Source organism: Equus asinus, chromosome 1 (assembly GCF_041296235.1).
Source record: "Equus asinus isolate D_3611 breed Donkey chromosome 1, EquAss-T2T_v2, whole genome shotgun sequence".
Lineage (NCBI taxonomy): Eukaryota > Metazoa > Chordata > Mammalia > Perissodactyla > Equidae > Equus > Equus asinus.
Window position 1 is genome coordinate 154,969,079 of NC_091790.1, and position 19,963 is coordinate 154,989,041.

The window sequence follows — 19,963 nt, forward strand, 5'->3', positions numbered from 1 at the left end:
CCTATTCACCCCTTTCACTCTACTCCCTCCCCGCTTCCTTTTGGATAACCACCAGTCCAATCTCTGTCTCTCTGTGTTTGTTTGTTGTTTTTATCTTCTGTTTATGAGTGAGATGGTATGGTATTTGACTTTCTCCCTCTGACTTCTTTTACTTACCATGATACCCTCAAGGTCCATCCGTGTTGTCACAAATGTCCAAATTTCATCCTTTTTTATGGCTGAGGAGTATCCCATTGTGTATATATACCACATCATCTTGATCCATTCATCCCTTGATGGGCACCTAGGTTGCTTTGGGGTCTGGTGTATTGTGAATAATGCTGCAGTGAACATAGGGGTGCATACATCTTTATGCATTCATATTTTTGTGTTCTTTGGATAAATACCCAGCAGTATAATAGCTAGATCTCATGGTAGTTCTATTCTTAATTTTTTGAGGACTCTCCATACTGTTTTCCATAGTGGCTGTACCAGTTTGCGCTCCCACCAGCAGTGAATGACAGTTCCCTTCTCCACATCCTCTCCAGCACTTGTTATTTCCTGTCTTGTTAATAATAGCCCTTTGGACGGGCATGAGGTTATATCTCATTATAGTTTTGATTTGCATTTCCCTGATAGTGATGTTGAACATCTTTTCATGTGCCTGTTGGCCATCTGTATATCTTCTTTGGAGAAATGTCTGTTCAGATCTTTTGCCCATTTTTTAATTGGTTTGTTAGTTTTTTGTTGCTAAGGTGTATGAGTTCTTTATGTATTTTGGATATTAACTCCTTATCAGATATATGGTTTGCAAATATATTCTCCCAATTGTTAGGTTGTCTTTTCATTTTGTTGATGGTTTCCTTTGCTGTGTAGAAGCTTTTTAGTTTGATGTAGTCTCATTATTTATGTTTTCTGTTGTTTCCCTTGCCCAGTCAGACATAGTCCTTGAAAATATGCTGCTAAGACTGATGTCCAAGAGCATACTGCCTATGTTTTCTTCTAGAAGTTTCATGGTTTCAGGTCTTAGATTCAAGTCTTTAATCCACTTGAGTTAGTTTTTGTATATGGTGTAAGATGATGGTCTACTTTCATTATTTTGCATGTGGCTGTCCAGTTTTCCCAACACCATTTATTGAGGAGACTTTACTTTCTCCATTGTATGTTCTTGGCTCCCTTGTGGAAAATTAGCTGTCTGTAGATCTGTGCATTTGTTTCTGAGCTCTTGATTCCACTTCTGTTGATCTGTGTGTCTGTTTTGGTGCCACTACCATGCTATTTTAGTTACTATTACTTTGTAGTATGTTTGAAGTCGAAGAGCGTGATACTTCAAACTTTGTTCTTTTTTCTCAGGGTTCCTTTGGTTCTTTGGGGTCTTTTGTTGTTCCATATAAATTTTAGAATTCTTTGTTCTATTTCTGTGAAAAGTATTGTTGAAACTTTGATAAGGATTGCCTTGAATCTATAGATTGCTTTAGGAAGTATGGGCGTTTTAAATATGTTGATTCTTCCATTCCAAGACCATGGAATGTCTTTCCATTTCTTTGTGTCGTCTTCAGTTACATTCAACAGTGTTTTATAGTTTTCAGTGTACAGGTCTTTCACCTCTTTGGTTAAGTTTATTCCTAGGTATTTTATTCTTTTTGTTGCAGTTTTAAATGGGATTGTATTCTTAATTTCTCTGTCTGCTACTTTGTTGTTAGTGTATAGAAACACAACTGATTTTTGTCTGTTGATTTTGTATCCAGCAACTTTACTGTTGCATTTATTATTTCTAAAAATTTTTTAGTGGATTCTTTAGGGTTTTCAAATATAAAATCATGTCCTCTGTAAATAGTGACAGTTTCACTTCTTTCTCAACAATTTGGATCCCTTTTCTTTCTTTTTCTTGCCTGATTGCTCTGGCTAAGATTTCCAATACTGTGTTAAATAAGAATGGTGAAAGTGGGCATCCTAGTCTGATTCCTCTTCTTGGAGGGATAGCTTTCAGTTTTTCTCCATTGAGAATGATATTAGCTGTAGGTTTGTCTTATATGGCTTTTATTATGTTGACATACTTTCCTTCTATACTCATTTATTCGGAGTTTTTATCATAAATGGATGTTGAATCTTGTCAAATGCTTTCTCTACATCTATTGAGATGATGATGAGATTTTTATTCTTTGTTTTTATTCTTTGTTTTGTTTTGGTGTATCACGTTGATTGATTTGTGGATGTTGAACCATCCCTGCATCCCTGGAATAAATCTCCCTGGATCATGGTGTATGATCTTTTTAATGTATTGTTGTATTTGATTTGCTAGTGTTTTGTTCAGGATTTTTGCATCAATATTCATCAGTGATATTGGCCTGTAATTTTCTTTTTCTTGTGCCGTCCTTGTCTGGTTTTCGTATCAGAGTGATGTTGGATTTATAGAATGAGTTAGGAAGGTTCCTCTCCTCTTCAATTTTTTGAAGAGTTTGAGAAGGGTAGGTGTTAAGTCTTCTTTGAAAGTTGGTAGAATTCATCAGGGAAGCCGTCTGTTCCTGGACTTTTATTTTTGGGGAAGTTTTTGATTACTGTTTTAATCTCCTTACCAGTGGTTGTCTATTCAAATACTCTATTTTTTCTTGGTTCAGTTTTGGAAGGTTGTATGATTCTAAGAATTTACCATTTCTTCTACATTATCCAATTTGTTGCTGTCTAGCTTTTTGTAGTAGTCTCTTATAACCTTTAGTATTTCTAAGGTGTCTGTTGTAACTTCTCCTTTTGATTTCCGATTTTTATTTGAGCCTTCTCTCTTTTTTCTTTGTGAGTCTAGCTAAAGGCTTGTCAATTTTGTTTATCTTTTCAAAGAACCAGCTTTTAGTGTCATTGATTTTTTTTGATTGTTTTTCTAGTCTCTGTTTCATTTATTTCTGCTCTGATTTTTATCATTTCCTTCCTTCTACTGATTTTGGGGTTTGTTCTTCTTTTTCCAGTTCCTTTAAGTGCACTGTTAGATTTTTTATTTTGAAATTTTTGTTTGTTGAGGTAGGACTGTATTGCTAGAAAGTTATGTCTCAGAAAGCTTTTGCTGTATCCCATAAATTTTGGCATGTCACATTTTCATTTGTCTCCCTGTATTTTTTGATTTTTTCATTGACCCCCAGTTGTTGTTCAGTAACGTTTTGTTTAAGCTCCACATATTTGTGGCTTTTCCAATGTTCTTCCTGCAGTTGATTTCTAGTTTTATACTGTTGTGGTCATAAAAGATGCTTGGCATTATTTTAATTTTCTTAAATTTATTTAGACTTGTTTTGTGGCCTAATATGTGATCTCTCCTGGAGAATGTTCCATGTGCATTTGAAAAGACTGTGTATTCTGTGGTTTTTGGATGGAATGTTCTGTATATATCTACTGAGTCCCTCTGGTCTAATGTGTCATTAAGGCCAATGTTTCCTTATTGATCTTCTGTTTGGGTGATGTGTCCATTGGTGTAAGTCGAGTGTTAAAATCCCCTACTGTTATTGTGTTGGTATTTCTCCCTTTATGTCTGTTAAAAATTGCTTTATATATTTAGATACTCCTATGTTGACTGTATAGATATTTACAATTGTTATATCCTCTTGTTGGGTTGTTCCTTTATCATTATGTAGCGCCCTTCTTTGTCTCTTGTTAAAGTTTTTGTTTTAAAGTCTTTTTTGTCTGTTACAGGTATTGCTACCCCAGCTTTCTTTTCATTGCCATTTGTAAGGAGTATCTTTTTCCACCCTTCACTTTCAGTTTCTGAGTATCTTTAGGTCTGAAGTGTGTTTCTTGTATGCAGCATATATATATATGGGTCTTGTTTTTTAATCCAATTGGCCACCTATGACTTTTGATTGCAGCATTTAGTCCATTGACATTTAAAGTGGCTATTGATAAGAATGTACTTATTGCCATTTTGTTACTTTTTTTCTGGGTGTTTTAGTAGTTCTTCTCTGTTCCTTTCTTCTCTTGCTCTATCCTCTTGTGGTTTGATGGCTTTTTTAGTATTATGTTTGGGTTTCTCTCTCTTAATATTTTGTGTATTTGTTATAGGTTTCTGGTTTGTGATTACCATGAGGTTCATATATAATAACCTACATATATAGCAATCTGTATTAAGTTGATGGTCTCTTTACTTTGACTTCTTGCTAAAAGCTCTACTCTTTTACTCCCTTCCTACCACATTTTATGTTTTTGATATCATATCTAACTTTTTTTGGTATGTGTATCCATTATCATGGAAATATATAATATTAGTACTTTTGTCTTTTGACCTTCATATTAGCTTCATAGGTGGTTGATCTGCTACTTCTACTGTATATTTGCCTTTATCAATGATTTTACTGGGTTTTTTTTCGGATAATTTTCTTATTCCTATTTGTGGTCTTCTCTTTTCCACTTAAATAAGTCCCTTTAGCATTTCTTGGAAGGCTGATTTCTTGGTGATAAACTCCTTTAGTTTTTGCTTATCTGGCAAGATCTTTCTCTCTCCTTCCATTTTGAATGATAACCTTACCATGTAGCAAATTCTTGGCTGTAGGTTTTGTCCTTTCAGCACTTCAAACATATTGTGCTACTCCTTTCTAAGCTGTAAGGTTCTGCTGAGAAGTCAGCTAATAGGCTTATGGGGTTTCTTTTGTGTGTAACTTGTTGCCTTTCTCTTGCAGCTTTTAGGATTCTGTCTTTATCTTTAATTCTTGACGTTTTAATTATAATGTGTCCTGATGTGGGGCTCTTTGGGTTCATCGTACTTAGTGCTCTCTGTGTTTCCTGTACCTGAATGTCTGTCTTCTTCCTATGTTAGGAAAGTTTATGCTATTATTTTTTCAAATAGACTGTCTGCCCCTTTGTCTCCCTCTTCTTCTGAGACACCTATGATGCGGATGTGCGTGTGCTTGATATTGTCCTAGAAGTCCCTTAGACTCTTCTTGTTCTTTTAAATTCTTTTTTGTTTTATCTGTTCAGCTTGGGTGATTTCCTCTAGTCTTTTGTCCAGCTCACTTATCTGTTCTTCTGTATCGTGTACTTTGCCATTGAGTCCTTCTAGTGAACTTTTCATTTCCAGTATTGTATTCTTCATTTCTGATTGATTCTTTTTTATATTTTCCAGTTCTTTGTTGAGTTCTCACTGAGTTCATGCATTCTTCTCCAAAGATAAGTAAACATCCTTATGACTCCTAGTTTGTACTCTTTGTCAGGTAGATTGTTTATCTCTATTTCATTTAGTTTTTTTTCTGGGGTTTTGTCCTGTTCCCTTACTTAGAACGTTTTCCTTTGTCTCCTCATTTTGTGTCTTTCTCTGTGCTTATATCTATGTATTAGGTGGGTCAGCTATGTCTCCCAGCCTTGGAGAGATGGCCTTATGTAAGAGATCCCTTATGAGGCCCAGCAGTGTGCTTCTCTCTTGTTACCAGTTCCAACTGTTCCAAGAGTGTCCCTTGTGTGGGCTGTGTCTGTCCTTCTGTTGTGGCATGGTTGCTCTTGCTACAGGTGACCAGGGAAGCTAGGCTATCCCCCTGGCCAGCTGATTATAGTGCTCAGCTGTGTGTGGCTGCTGTGGTCCTTTCAGTCAGTTTACTGAGCATGGGCAGCCCCAGCACAGTTGGCTGCAAGGTCTAATAGCACATTCCTGTTGCAGTTTTTCTGTTAAATTAGTAGGCTTAGGACCTTACAATTGCTGTAGCCCTCCGGCCTGCGAGGCTGTTGTCAGCTCTCTCAGGAGTGTAGCTGAATGGGGCTGGCCCCAGGCATGGGAGCACTCAGTCGTTTTAGGCTTTGGGAGGTAGGGCCGATCCCCTACTTGGCTGTTTGAGAAGCACATGTCTGCTGCAGATGACAAGCCCCACCCTGCAGGGCCACACACCCTGTCAACACAGTCCTGTTCTGTGTACATGCCCAGACCCACTGAAGTGGACCTAGTTGCCCTGCTCCACCCACTGCATCCATGCAGCCCCATCCCTTGCACATGCCCCGCCCTGCAGAGGCAGACCCACTTGCCACCCTGCAGAGTTCCTAGGCACTCCCCCTATGCGGGCCCACAAGTGGCTTGAGGGCTTGCTGTTGGGTGGGGCCAATCCCTAGGGTGGGCTTCCTGCCCTGACTGAGCTGGATTAAATCTGTGCTCTAGTAGGTGAGGCAGACTCCTACACTAACAGTCCAGGGAAAGAACTTCAATGGCGTCTGCCAGCGTCTGTGTCAGCACGCCTGTACTAGGTCACATAATGGCTGCTGCCAATGTTTCAGTCCATGGGGAGGTGCTCCGAGCCTGGGAAGGTCTCACCTCTCACACAGATGCACCCAGAACCTATCAGGGTGAGTCTCTTTTCACCAAAGGACTGTGCATCTTTCTTGTGATTTTAGGTTGCTTTCCAAAATGTGTGAATTTGTGTGTGGGCCCTTTAAGAGCAGGTTTTTTTCTCCTTATGTCTGATAGCTTCTCTGGGGGTATTCCCTGTTGTAGTTAATAGCCAGAAAAGCCAGACATTGTGACACTTGTCTCAGTTGTTCTGAGTCTAAAAGCCGCTTAGTGTGGTAACGCTCCCTCGCTCAGATCCCCCCTCTCCTCCAGGGAAGGCTTTGTACCTTAAGATTACCCCTGGTTGGCTGTGAAGCTCTGTGCATGGAAGGTGGCTTTTTTCTCTCTGTAGAGGTTCTGGAGGAATTTCTGTCTCTTCCACCTCAGTCAGCACTGTCCCTTGTTGTGGGGGTTCTTTTTATCAAGTTTTCAGTTCTCTCCGAGGGCCCATTCTTCCAAGAGTAATTGTAAATTTGTTGTGTCCATGGGAGGAGGTGAGTTCTGAGTCCCCCTACACCACCGACTTGGCAGCATCCTTGAGTCTAATCAGCTTTTGATGCACTACTGAAAATCAAGTGCCTACACTGACAAAGCTGTGAGACAGACTTTGGACCAAACAATCCAATATATTTTAATCCACATTTGAGGCAATAATGTGCTTAGAATGGTGGCAGTCTAGTTGGAAGCTGGAAAAATGAATATGGATGGACCTTGTTGATTTTGCTAGTTGGCCTGCTTCTCTCTTTGCATTTATAATTTTTGGATTTATTTTTTAAACTCCACAAATGCTAGTCTACTTGTTAGGGTGCAAGGACTATGTACCTATAGTCTTTTTTATTTTTATTTTTTTAAAGATTTTATTTTTTCTTTTTCTCCCCAAAGCCCCCCAGTACAAAGTTGTGTATTTTTAGTTGTGAGTCCTTCTAGTTGTGGCATGTGGGATGCTGCCTCAGCATGGCTTGATGAGCGGTGCTGTGTCCGTGCCCAGGATCCAAACTGGTGAAACCCTGGTCCGCTGAAGCAGAGGCACATGAATTTAACCACTTGGCCTTGGGGCCAGTCCTCTATTTTTTATTTTTTTATTTTGTTTTTTTGAGGAAGATTAGCCCTGAGCTAACATCTGCCGCCAGTCCTCTTTTTTGCTGAGGAAGACTGGCCCTGAGATAACATCTGTGCCCTCCTTTCTCTACTTTATATATGGGACACCTGCCACAGCGTGGCTTGATAAGCGTTACATAGGTCCACACCCATGATCCGAACCAGTGAACCCTAGGCTGCCAAAGTAGAACCTGTAAACTTAACTGCTGCACCACAGTGTTGGCCCCTGTGTGCCTATAATCTTGGTAAACAAGATTGGCTAAGTCTAAAATTTTAAAAGGAGTATTTGCAAATCTAATTGTTGACCAGAAGTGAAGTTCCGTTTGACATCATTTTAAATTCTGCAGACTTTTTTTGTGTCTTTTTTTTTTTTTATGAAGATTAGCCCTGGGCTAATACCTGCTGCCAGTCCTCCTCTTTTTGCTGAGGAAGACTGGCCTTGAGCTAATATTCATGCCCATCTTCCTCTACTTTACATGTGGGACACCTACCACAGCATGACTTGCCAAGTGGTGCCATGTCTGCAGCCGGGATCTGAACCAGTGAACCCCGGGCTGCCAAAGCGAAATGTGTGCAGTTAATCTTTGTGCCACCAGGCTGGCCCTTCTGCAGACTTTTATGTTGTCCTTTTATATAAAGTTTTAAAAAAAATACTTAATTTTTTCTCAGATATGTTTTTTAATTAAAGTTTGTATCAGTTGTTTATGATTTTATGTAAAGTTTTAAAAAGAACCTCTTCGTAGCACATGTTGTAAATAGTAACTTTAGACCATTACTATTTAAGTGTAACTTATTCGCACACCAACTTACGTATTTCTTGGTCTTTTCCTTTTTGCTATTTTTTTTAAATAGACGTGTCAACATCAATGTTCGTTTTGGAAATGACCTTTCAGATGCTATACAGATGTTGGATGAAGAGTGCTTTACTACTCCAGCTTCTTTGAATGAATTAGAGATAATTTGGGCAGAATACAAGCTGGCTCAGGAGAAGATTCAAACTTGTCAAAATGTGGTGGGTCAAGGATTTTTATCTGTTATGGTTTTTATCTATTGAACAAAAGGAGATACTATCTTTCAAGAAAGCAGAGGGACTCCAGATATTGTAAGAATACTTTGCATGAAATCTTTAACTTTTACAGTATCTTCATATTGATAATTTGGTTTCTTTTATTGTGTTGTAAGAAAGGTAGGATAGGTAAATACTGATTGTGGATAAATCTTTTCCCATTTTATATGAGAATTTGTCAAAATGACATTTCAGCCATGTTATTAGGCAACATTGTTTAGGTAAATAAAACATTAATTGGTAAATTGTATCTGGACTGGGAGGAACTATAAACTACAGATACTTAGTGGGGACTCTTGTAAGCCAGGGTGACTCGCACACCTGTTCGTGTGGATCTTGTCTTCTAGTCTGAGTGGTGTGTTTTATGCTGCAGTATTGAACTCTGTTTTACTATTAAATGCTATCTATCTAAGCCACTCATTGTTGAGAGGTAGTTATTTGTGAGTAGGGGAGGTGTATGAAGAATGGAATATTTCATATGAATTATTTATTAGCATAGGTACAAGCATATTTATTTCCTCTTGCACTTTTCTTTAGTTTATTATATTGAACTTAACAGAAGTCCTTGTTTTCATATATAGATTTCACAACACTCATAGCTTTCCATAGTACCTGTGAGCTCTATATTTGTGTTCGGAGTGATTTCATCTTATGTATTGGTGGTTTCTGCCTCTGGGGATTGTCTGAAAGTCTTATTGCCTATTCATACCTAGGTTGGTCAGTTGACGGCTAAACTGGCTCTGAATGAGAAAAATGAACAGGATAGCTTGGCCTTTGGAAATGCCAGGAATGTTTAATTTGGGGAGGGTTTAGATTTGGGTTATTTTACATATTAGACTCTAACTGATCACTTCTGATTATAGAAGAAAGAAAGTGACAGGAGTAATAATTTTTGAATCTCTTTGAAACACAGGCAATGTTATAGGTACTTAAACATTTTTACACTAATTTTGAAAATGGGCATTTTTGCTTCCATTTTATAAATGAGGAAACAGGCCCACAGAGTTTAAGGAAAATGCTCAAGATTACATAGGTCAAAATGTTAATATGGAATTTGAACCCAGGTCTGACTGCAAAGTGTATTCTATTTCCACTTAAACTGTACTGCCAGCATTAAAATACATCATAATATATTTTTCATGTAATAAGATGAAAAAGAACTGCTTTTTGATTTTTGTTTTGTTTTTGTGGTTTGAGCATAGGAAAGTGATTCAGGACAGAGAGGGAGAGGACTTAATGTAGCTCTAGGACTTGGTATTCTAGTAGAACAAGTGTGATTTTTTTTAAAGCAAATGTTTGTTTCTACTACTGCTGATGTGTCAGAACTTATATTTAGGCTTCGTTGCCCTAACGTTCATTTGACAGACTGAAGAGTAGGTTATTGGATAAATTCAGAGTCATAACTGTCACTCAAGTAAAGTGGCCATTTTACTTCCCTTATTGTACTTAATTCAGGTCTTGTTATGGTTATTTTCGTTTATGTATTTTACACAGTTCCTTAGTTGGTTGCTATGTATATTTTTGGTGAAAGAGATTCTTTTCTTTTGGCTTTATAGTTATAAAATGGGCTGGTTGAGTTTACTCAAAAAAAGAATATTCTAAAATTGAAGCTTCTAAGTGTATGTGCCAAACACTATTATAGGTAGCGGAGATACAAATTTGTTTAAGAGATGATCCTATCTATTTTTCTTGGGTATAGGACAGATATATAAATAGATAGTTTCAATATAGTTTGGTAAGTACTATAATAGAGATAATGCGTAAGATTTTTGGATATCTCTCACATACCTACAGTAGTTCCCCGTTATCCATGGGGGTTACGTTCCAAGATCTCCAGTGGATGCCTGAAATCACGGATGGTACTGAACCCTATATATACTGTGTTTTTTCCTATACGTGTGTACGTATGATAAAATTTAATTTATAAATTAGGCATAGTAAGAGACTTAACAGCAATAACTAATAGTAAGGTAGAACACTTATAGCAATATACTATAATAAAAGTTACGTGAATATAGTCTCTCTCTCAAAATATCTTAGTGTACTATACCCACCTTTCTTGAGATGATAAAATGCCTATGTGATGAGATGACTTGAGATGAATGATCTAAGCATTGTGACATAGTGTTAGGCTACTGTTGACCTTCTGACAATAAGTAAGAAGGAGGATCATTTGCTTCCAGACTGTGGTTGATCACTGGTAACTGAAACTGCAGAAAGCGAAACCACAGATGGGGGGGACTACTAAATTTCCAAACATAGCCTCTTGGGTGAGTTGATGGTGTTATCCTGGTGGAGTTTAACTGAATATTGAAAGATCAGTAGATGAAGGAATTGAGAGTGGGATGGGAGTAGGAGGGAGGCAGTATGTAATTAACAATAGGAACTTGCATAATTTTCTTAAGCACAAATTTTATTGTTGCAGAAATAATGGGAAAAAAATAAAAATTAAACATCTTATTTCTAATGAAGGGAAAGAAAGCTCTTCGTCAGTTTGGTAATCTAAGGAGAGAGATGTTTCTCCTAAATGCTACTATGTTTGGAGAATGTAATATTAGATTTTACTAATTTAAGAGATCAGTCTTTTTCGTATTGGTCAATGTGTTAAAACACCTGATGTATTAATGATGGTTATTGATTTTTTATTTCCTCCAGAATGAAGGGAATATTTTGATTGCCAAAAGAAATGAAGTGCAACAGAAGCTGTGCATGGCAATAGAAGTTTTTATTCTGGAAGTAGATGAGTTACCTCTTAATAAACGCTTGAAAACATTGCAGGTTGGAAATTAAAAAGATATTAAATATCCATGAAAATATGTTTATCATTTGAGAGGTGAAATTAGCATTTACCTTAAGACTTCAGATAGTTCTGAAGGCTGTAAAAGTTTTTCTTCTCTTTGAAGAATTTGGAATTAAAATTTTATATTAATCTGTTTAATATGTTTATGTATATATATGTATTTATCCTGTAAACAAGATCAGACACATGATCAGACACATCAGGCTTGCTAGAGCAGCATTCATTGGGAAAATTCATGGAGACAGGAGCAGTAGCAGGCTTGTGAGTCCCTGTTGCCCATTGCATTCTAGTAGAAAATCTATTAGGGCCACATGTCAGAGTTAGGGAGACTCTGATCCTTGAGTTATGGGGCTTTTAAAATTCCTGATCAGGGGCTAGAGTACAATAACTGTATGGTGTTGTGGAACCATGTCTTCAGTCCTATCCTGCCATCTCAACAGTGACTTTAATTTGGAATAATGAGCATGACAGTGTTGTCATTCCACCTATTAACATAGTATTTCTCTCCACTTACTCAGTTTTTTTTTTTTAATGTCCATTGATGATGTTTAAAATTTTTCTTTAAAAGGCCTTATGCATTTTCTTCCTTTAACTCTAAGATATTTATGCTTTCGGTTGCTTTTGTGAATATTTTCCATTTCCTAGTTACTTTTGATGGTATAGAGGAAAACTATTGATTTTTATGTATTGATGTCTCTCTGGCAACTCTGCTGAACTCTCTTTTAGTTCTCATTTGTCTTTTGATACTCTTTGAGCTTTCTGTGTGATCCTGTCATTTGAAAACAATAACCCTCTTCTACTCTTTCTACCTTTGATGTACCTTTGAATTTTTACTGCTTTAGTCAGTATCTCTAGTACTAAGTTGAATAGTAGCTCTGTTAGCTGGCTGGGATCCTTGTTTTGGACTGCAGGGAATGAGCTTGCTAGAGAGCTGGAGAAAAGGATATTCAGGGACGTCTGGGCACTGACTTTTTCTGAAGATGTAGTTTTGATGGTGCTGTCTATGGTTCAGGAACCATTGGGAGTCCTGGTTTGAAACATTTTCTTAAATGGAATTGCATAAATAGTACAAGTTCTTAGAGAATGATGAAGCAAGCCTTGCATGCAGTGGCAGTGGTGAAGTAAGAATTTACCTGTCTAGGGGCCGTCTCGTTGGCGCAGTGGTTAAGTGTGCACGTTCCACTTTGGTGGCCCGGGGTTCCCCGGTTGGGATCCTGGGTGCGGACATGGCATCGCTTGTCAAGCCATGCTTTGGTAGGCATCCCAAATATAAAGTAGAGGAAGATGGGCATTGATGTTAGCTCAGGGCCAGTTTTCTTCAGCAAAGAGAGGAAGATTGGTGGCAGATGTTAGCTCAGGGCTAACCTTCCTCAAAAAAAAAAAGAATTTACCTGTCTACAATGCAACTTCTACTTTATCCTCTAACGGTTTATTTCTTCTCATTAACTATTAGTAAATCAAGGTTAAGTGTCTGCAACCAAAATTGTCTTTAAAATTCTTTTTAAAGTTTAATCTAAAAAGACTTTTTGCCGTATCTGGTTTGTCTCCCTTCCTACTGTTCCCCTAGGTCACCAGAATAGTCTTTAAACTTCTCCTTATTTGCTGAGAAATAGTTTGACTTTTATTTATATTCTTTAAGTACTTTAGAAATATAACTTACACTTCAATAATGAAGGTCAAAGAGATAAAAGTTCATGATTCTGATTTCTTCAGCATTTATTGAGACTTCTTTTGTGACTTACAATATGTGGTTGATTTTTCATGACTGTTCCTTATAAGTTCAAAAAGAAAGTATATTCTAGGTTTTCTTGGTGTGCAGTTCCTGACACATAGCTTTAAACTTTAATCTTCTGTATCTTTGGTTCGTTTTTGGTCTGATCAGTTTATCACTTTCGAGATATTTTTGTTATATATTCTAGTTCTTTAAATTGTTGTTCAGAATATTTCAGTGCTGTATCGTTGGGTGTTAATGTATGCATGATTGTTGTGTATTTTAAACTGTGGGTTTTTTTAACCACTGTGTAACCTTATTTTTCCCTTAAGGTGTTTTGGGATAAAATTTTATTTTTTCTTTTAAAATTCCTATCCTGCCTGTCTTTTTGGTTAATATTTGCTTTGTATATCTTATTTTTCACCCTCCCTTTATTTTAAATGTCTTAGACAAAACACTAATGGATCATTTTAAAAAAGAATCCAACCTGTAAATCTGTCTTTTGATGAGTAACATAATTGATTTATATATTTATAATTACTGTTTTATTAGAACTTATTTCTTTGATTATTTTATGTTTCTGTTTGTCATGGGGTTTCCTTTCCCTCCTTTTCTGCCTCCTAATCTTAGAACATTCTCACTTGCCTTTGGGGTTTCTTCCTTCTTTGTCTCTATCTCCCTCCCAAAAACCAGCTAACCAAATAACCAAAATTGTTGTCTAGGATTTTAGTCACATATTGTTATGGATATTGTAATGTGATAACTCAAATAACAAACTTTATAGAGTTATTTTTTCATTATTATTTCATAAGTTGTTAGTTATCCTTTGGTTTTCTCTATGTATTGAACTATTTTCTCTATGAGTCCTTTCAAAGAGGTCTTTGTGTGGTTGACTTTGTGAAGTATTAAATGTCTCAGCCTATCTTATTTAAACAGTTGCTTACATTTAAACACTTTAAACAGTTGTTTAGTTGGCTATAAAATACTAGGTCCAAAGCACATTTTTCCTTCAGATCTTTGACAATAATAATCCATTGTCATCTTATTTCCATGGTTGTTGATATCAGTCTGATTTTTGTTCTTCTCTGACTTCTTTTCCCCCTGGAAGCTTTAACATTTTCTCTTAACTTTGTTCCTAAATTGCACTAAAACATGTTTAAGTTTAGATTTAGTCTGAGTCTGTTCAGTCGGAGGTTTTCTTTCTTTCTTTAACTCTAGGAAATATTTGGTAATTATTTCTTAAGATGCAGTTCCCCTATTCCCACCCCATTTCCATTTTCTCATTCTGGGACTTCTTTATTGTCTACATATTTTAATTGTTCAACCATTGTTTTTCTATCTTTTTATCCCTTTCTTTGTCTTTTTGGAGGGATCCTTGACGTAACTGTCTAGCTCACTAGTTGGTTCTCTAGCTCTATCCCTTCTACCAGTTAGCCAATCCATTGTGTTCTTTATTTCAAAGATGATTTCTTCCCTACTTTGTAACTTCAGTTATTTTTTATAACGACTTGGTTTTGCTTTGTGTTTCCAGTATTTTCTTTTTGTTGAGAATATTCGTTATGCTTATTTTGAGTTCTTACTGTTATCTGGGCCACTGATTTTGCTTCCTTTTTATAGTGGCCTGGTTTGTTATATTTCTTTCAGAATGCTTGTATTATTCACCCGTTTCATCCTCCCCAGTACCTCTTGTCAAGATTTCATATAAGCTGTCTTAGTCTGTGCTGTTGTGTAGGTGTGGGATAGTGCGGTAGAGGGGCTGAGGGAGGGGTGAAAGCCTGGGCCATAACTTCAAAAATTTCAGGTGAGTTTAGGAAGTAGAGTGGGGTTACTTCTCCATGCTTCTAGGCCTGCACTCTGGGCTCAACTACTCCCTGTTGGCTTCTCTTCTAGATGATCTTACTCTTTAGAGGATCTCCCAGTCCCTCTACCTCAGCCAGTGCTCTTTTCCAGGGGCTGCCACCCTTGAGTATAAATGCTACCATGTATTCAGGGGAAAAGGGAAGAAAAGAGAATGGTTAGGGGCTATCCAGCTCTTCTGTACTGGAGATGAGTCTTTGCCTCATCTAGGTTCCTATACTGTACTTGTATAAACCCATTGCCTCTTACTCGTGTTGCTGCTTTCCTGCCCAATATGAGGGGGAGAGAAGGGCATATGAAGAAAGTTCTCTTTTCCCAAGGTTGTTCTCTGCTGTGGTACTGACCTTCTCCTAACTGCAGTGACTGTATTCCTTCAGTAAGAAACACCAGCCGTCCTCTGTCTTTCCAAGGGTTTCTCAGAGTTTTATGATAAAAATTTCTGAGATCTATTAAGTTTTCCTCTTGTCTCTTTGACATTTCTAGGGTTTGATTTCTGGAGAGAGCCAGCAGACTCTCATCTATTGTGTTTTCCAGTCCTTTTAAAAATGCTTTTAAGTTCATATATAGGTTAAGTGTTTTTCCTTAATTGGAATTATTTGTGTATTTTGGTATGTAGTTTATTTTTATTTAGCAGTAGGTCTTGGAAACTTCCATGTCAGGGCAAAACAGTAGTGATGCTTATTTAAAGTCAGAGAAAGAAGATTAATTTCTACTTAATTAAAAACTTAGGGGCCAGCCTTGTGGCATAGTGGTTAAGTTCATGAGCTCCACTTTGGTGGTCTGAGGTTCACAGGTTTGGATCCTGGGCATGGATCTATGTACTGCTTGTCAGGCCATGCTTTTGCAGGCATCCCTTATGTAAAATTGAGGAAGATGGCCGCAGATGTTAGCTCAGGGACAGTCTGCCTCACAAAAACCAAAAATGGGGCCGACCCCGTGGCCAATTGGTTAAGTCTGCACACTCCACTTTGGCAGCCTGGAGTTCACTGGTTCAGATCCTGGGGATGGACCTAGCACCACTCATCAAGCCGTGCTGTGGCAGCATCCCACATAGAACTAGAATGACTTACAACTAGAATATACAACTACATACTGGGGCTTTGGGGAGGAAAAAGAAAACCAAAACCTAAGAATATAAAGCTTTCTATTTGTAACCTTAATTAACTTAATATACTTTTACTCGTATAGTCCAAATAAATCATCTTCTGGGTAGTTTTATGCTTTCATGTCTGTCTAATTATTCTATGTTTTACTTATAAAATCTCATGAATATGGGTTCAGCATACTACTTTTCTCTCTCTCAGATTCTAATACAGTGCTCGAATCCTAATATGAATTTAATAAACTTTAATAAACAGAACTATGTCTCTGCAGGATTTGTCAGCCTCTTTAGGAGCAGTATATGGACAGGCCAAAGAAGGGACAAACTCTGAAGAAATACTTAAGAAATTTTATGAGTGGAAGTGTGATAAAAGTGAGGAGTTCACCAGTGTTAGAAGTGAAACAGAGGTTTCTCTGCAACATCTTGTAGCATGGTTCCAGAGCACCTTAAAGGTAATAAGAGCTCTTGCCCAGTGGTGTCCGTAGCATAAACCAGGGAGTGTTTTTTAAAATAAGTTTTCAAAAGTAATTTACTTCTTGTTTTCCTAATGTGATGGAGACCATCTGGGTTTAACTTGTAATCTCCAGATTCCTGAATACTTGTAGGTCATCAGTAAGTACCAGCTGTAATCATATCCTTTCCTTGTTCAAGAGCTGCCATTGTCTGCCTAATACCTAACAGGTATAAACTTGCCACCTGGGCACTCAAGGTTCTTTACTGCTTTTAGTCAGACTGCCTCTTTTACTATTCCCAAAAAACATCTTGGTCTTGTCCCTGTTTTTTTCTCTTACTTTTCCTCCGTATTGTCCTCTTACCTCTCTTAACCAGTAATTATTTTTTAAAAAAAATCTGTGTTTTCTTTAGGTGTGTACCTTTTCTTTTCTGGTGCATAAGTTTTATGAGGGTTGTGCTTTATCTTTCTTGTACATCCTTATTTCCCCCACATTGTCTAATGCGTAGGCTAATGCTCTGTTCCAGATATAGGGACACAGTACTAATTGAAATAATTAAATGAGAACTTCATGTTTTTATTTTTCAAATGAGGCTTTTGATCTGTCTGCGGAAGAAGCACTGACTTCTGAAGACACAGTTGGTAATATTGATGAAATCCTAGAGAAGACTGAGTCAAGTGTCTGCAAAGAACTAGAGATATCTCTTATTGTGAGTATTGATATTCTTTATAGCAATATGGTTTTTCTTGCTAGTTAGGAAGTATTAAGACTGGTCTTAACTTTCCTCTTATAGGCCTATTTGAAATAGTAATATTGTCAAGTTCTGATCCAAACACAATACAGAGTTTTATTCTTCCACAGAGTGGTATTTTCATTTTAATAGGACATTTTGCATTAAAAAAAAATCTAATGTTTAATTCTAGGAAAGCCCTCTTAATCTGAGTGTATCAGCTTTCTATATCATTTGAATCTTGAGTCTATCGTACCCAATCAGAAAAGCCTCTCTAGAGTTTGTAGAAACTTGAAATAAAATCTTGGAGAGCTCTGGAAGTGGAATCACAAGATTGATTAGTAGTTCCCTTTCTCTATTATGTATGCTCTCTATTGCTGTGTCAAGTTAAAAATTAGTATAGCTCCTTGAAAGAGTATTTTGTATGTTAGTATTGCTCACTGGGATTCTTTCCTAGTTTTTCAGGCTGCTTACTAAAGTCTTAGTGATTATGTTCCTCATTTTACTTCTTTCTTTTTACCTTTTGTGATTTTACTAAGATTGTCATTAAAAAAATACATATATGCATTACTGTATTTCCCTATTGTCAAATAGTCTTTATTTAGATGGTTTTGTCAGACTTGATTTTAGAAGTAGTTGTAAATAGATGATTTCTAAAAGTAAAATGTTGAAGTTTTATTTGTTGTTTAGTTCTTAGGTTTGGCATAGTAGTATCCCTGATTTCATTTAACGCTGTACTCCAGAGAGCTTTAGGAATGACAGTGTAATGGGAGTAAAATTTCCCACACAAACATCTTTGACATCAATCTCTCTTCTGTCTAGAATAAGATTTGTGTTTAAGAAATATTTTGGAATGGATATAGAAATTTATTAAAGTCATTTTAAAATGTATCCTTTGTTATTGAAGGTTTTAACTATTTTGGATGCTTCTTTGTATATAATTACACGTGTGTGATTTCATTTAGGAGCAAGGTGATGCAGACAAGGAGATCATTTTAAATACGTATAGTCAAGTACTACAAAAAATCCATTCAGAGGAAAGGCTCATTGCCACAGTACAATCCAAGTACGAGGAGAGTATTGAGGTTGGATTATACTTTATTTTATTGGTCTCATATATTGATGCTTTGAATTTTTTAATGCTTAAACTTTTCTGAAGTAATTTAATACCCAGTGTGGAGGTAAATTACTTATTTTTGCTAGAAAAACACTGTAGCCATGGTTAGCTGGTATATAATTTAAGTTCACCCTACAGTGGAAATGGCGATTTTGTTGATATAAATTATTGAGTTTTTTGATTATCTTAAATCTTTGATTTTCTTATGTTCCTTAAAACAGAAACTTTATCATCATTTTCTTTCTGCCTGTACAAATTACAGTAGAAAATTTGCTGTATACAGAAAGATAAGAAGAAATAAAAACATTGATTCTAATCCCCTCAGCCTGAAATACTGCTAGTTTGAGTATTTCTTTTTGAACTTATATGTATGTTTGTATATTATGTTCATTGCATAGTTTTGTAAGCTATTTTGAAAATGTTTTCTTCATTTAATGGTGTATTATGAACGTTTTCCTACATGATCTGTCATTTTGAATGACGAAACAATCATCTCTTGTGTAGATGTACATCACTGTTTAACCTTCATCTGTGTTAGACGTTAAGGTTACTTCCATTTTTGTTTTTACCATAAATAACACTATACATAATTTTTGTGTATAATTTTGTATGTGTATTTCCTCAGATAAATTCCTAAAAATCATTAATTACTAAGTTAAGAGGAATGAACTTTCTTAAATCTTGATACATATTGTCAAACTACTTTTTGGAAAGGTAATTTCAGTTTACATCCTCACTAAAAATTCTAGTTTGCATCCTCTCTAGCAAAGTGTCTCACTCTACCTCTCAGCTTGAAATATTTCTTTTACCTTTTCTACTTTGTTTGCCAGAACTGATATTCTTCTAAATAGAAATGTGGATAGTTAAGAAATCAGTTGGTAGTATTGTCTTGTTGAAAATTGTAGAATTTCTTTTTTCACACTGAACTCAGTAAATACTAGTTGAATCTTAGTAAAGAAATAATAAATGGTCAATAAGTGTTCAATAAATGTTTATGTTTTGAAAATATAATAACTCTTTCTCTCGCTTAGTTTAAGAAGCAGATTATTGAATGTTTAAATAAGAGCCCCAGTGTGGATCACTTGCTCTTCATTAAAAAGACACTGAAAAGCTTAAAAGCTCGACTGAGATGGAAATTGGTTGAGAAGAATAATTTGGAAGAAGTAAGGAAACAGTTCTTACTGAACTCTACATGTACCTTATTTTACTTGGGCTTTGCTTCATAAAAGTAATGCATAACTACACTCTTTAAAAATAGGTGAACCATTATTCACATCTTCTCTGTATATGTAAATACAATTATTACATTAATAGTGTGAACATTTTCCCATGTCATTAAATGTTCTTTAAAAACATTTTACATCGGGGGCTGGCCCCGTGGCCGAGTGGTTAAGTTCATGCGATCTGCTGCAGGCGGCCCAGTGTTTCATTGGTTCGAATCCTGGGCGCGGACATGGCACTGCTCATTAAACCACGCTGAGGCAGCGTCCCACATGCCACAACTAGAAGGACCCACAACGAAGAATATACAACTATGTACTGGGGGGCTTTGGGGAGAAAAAGGAAAAAAAATAAAATCTTTAAAAAACAAAAAGCAACAACAACAAAAACATTTTACATGGGTGCTTTGGTTTTTACAGTAAACGTTTTAAAATAATTTTAAAAACTTTTGATTTGGACTGTTATAGTGTTTATCACAATACAAGCCTGCTACATACAAGGTGATGGGATGCTCCCTCCAATGTAGAATTTTGTCATAAAGTATTTT

The 19,963-nt window shown here is 36.5% G+C and overlaps 1 protein-coding gene across 2 annotated transcripts in view; it reads left to right on the forward strand.

Moving 5' to 3' along the window:
* The window catches only part of STK31 (serine/threonine kinase 31), a 118,182-nt gene that overhangs the window by 35,605 nt on the left and 62,614 nt on the right, over positions 1 to 19,963 (forward strand). For both annotated transcript variants that reach the window (XM_044765853.2, XM_070504528.1), the window contains exons 10-15: positions 8,213 to 8,372; positions 11,082 to 11,204; positions 16,169 to 16,348; positions 16,941 to 17,057; positions 18,044 to 18,163; positions 19,227 to 19,358. In XM_044765853.2, coding sequence (XP_044621788.2) covers positions 8,213 to 8,372; positions 11,082 to 11,204; positions 16,169 to 16,348; positions 16,941 to 17,057; positions 18,044 to 18,163; positions 19,227 to 19,358 — 832 coding nt within the window. The remainder of the gene's footprint in view (positions 1 to 8,212; positions 8,373 to 11,081; positions 11,205 to 16,168; positions 16,349 to 16,940; positions 17,058 to 18,043; positions 18,164 to 19,226; positions 19,359 to 19,963) is intronic.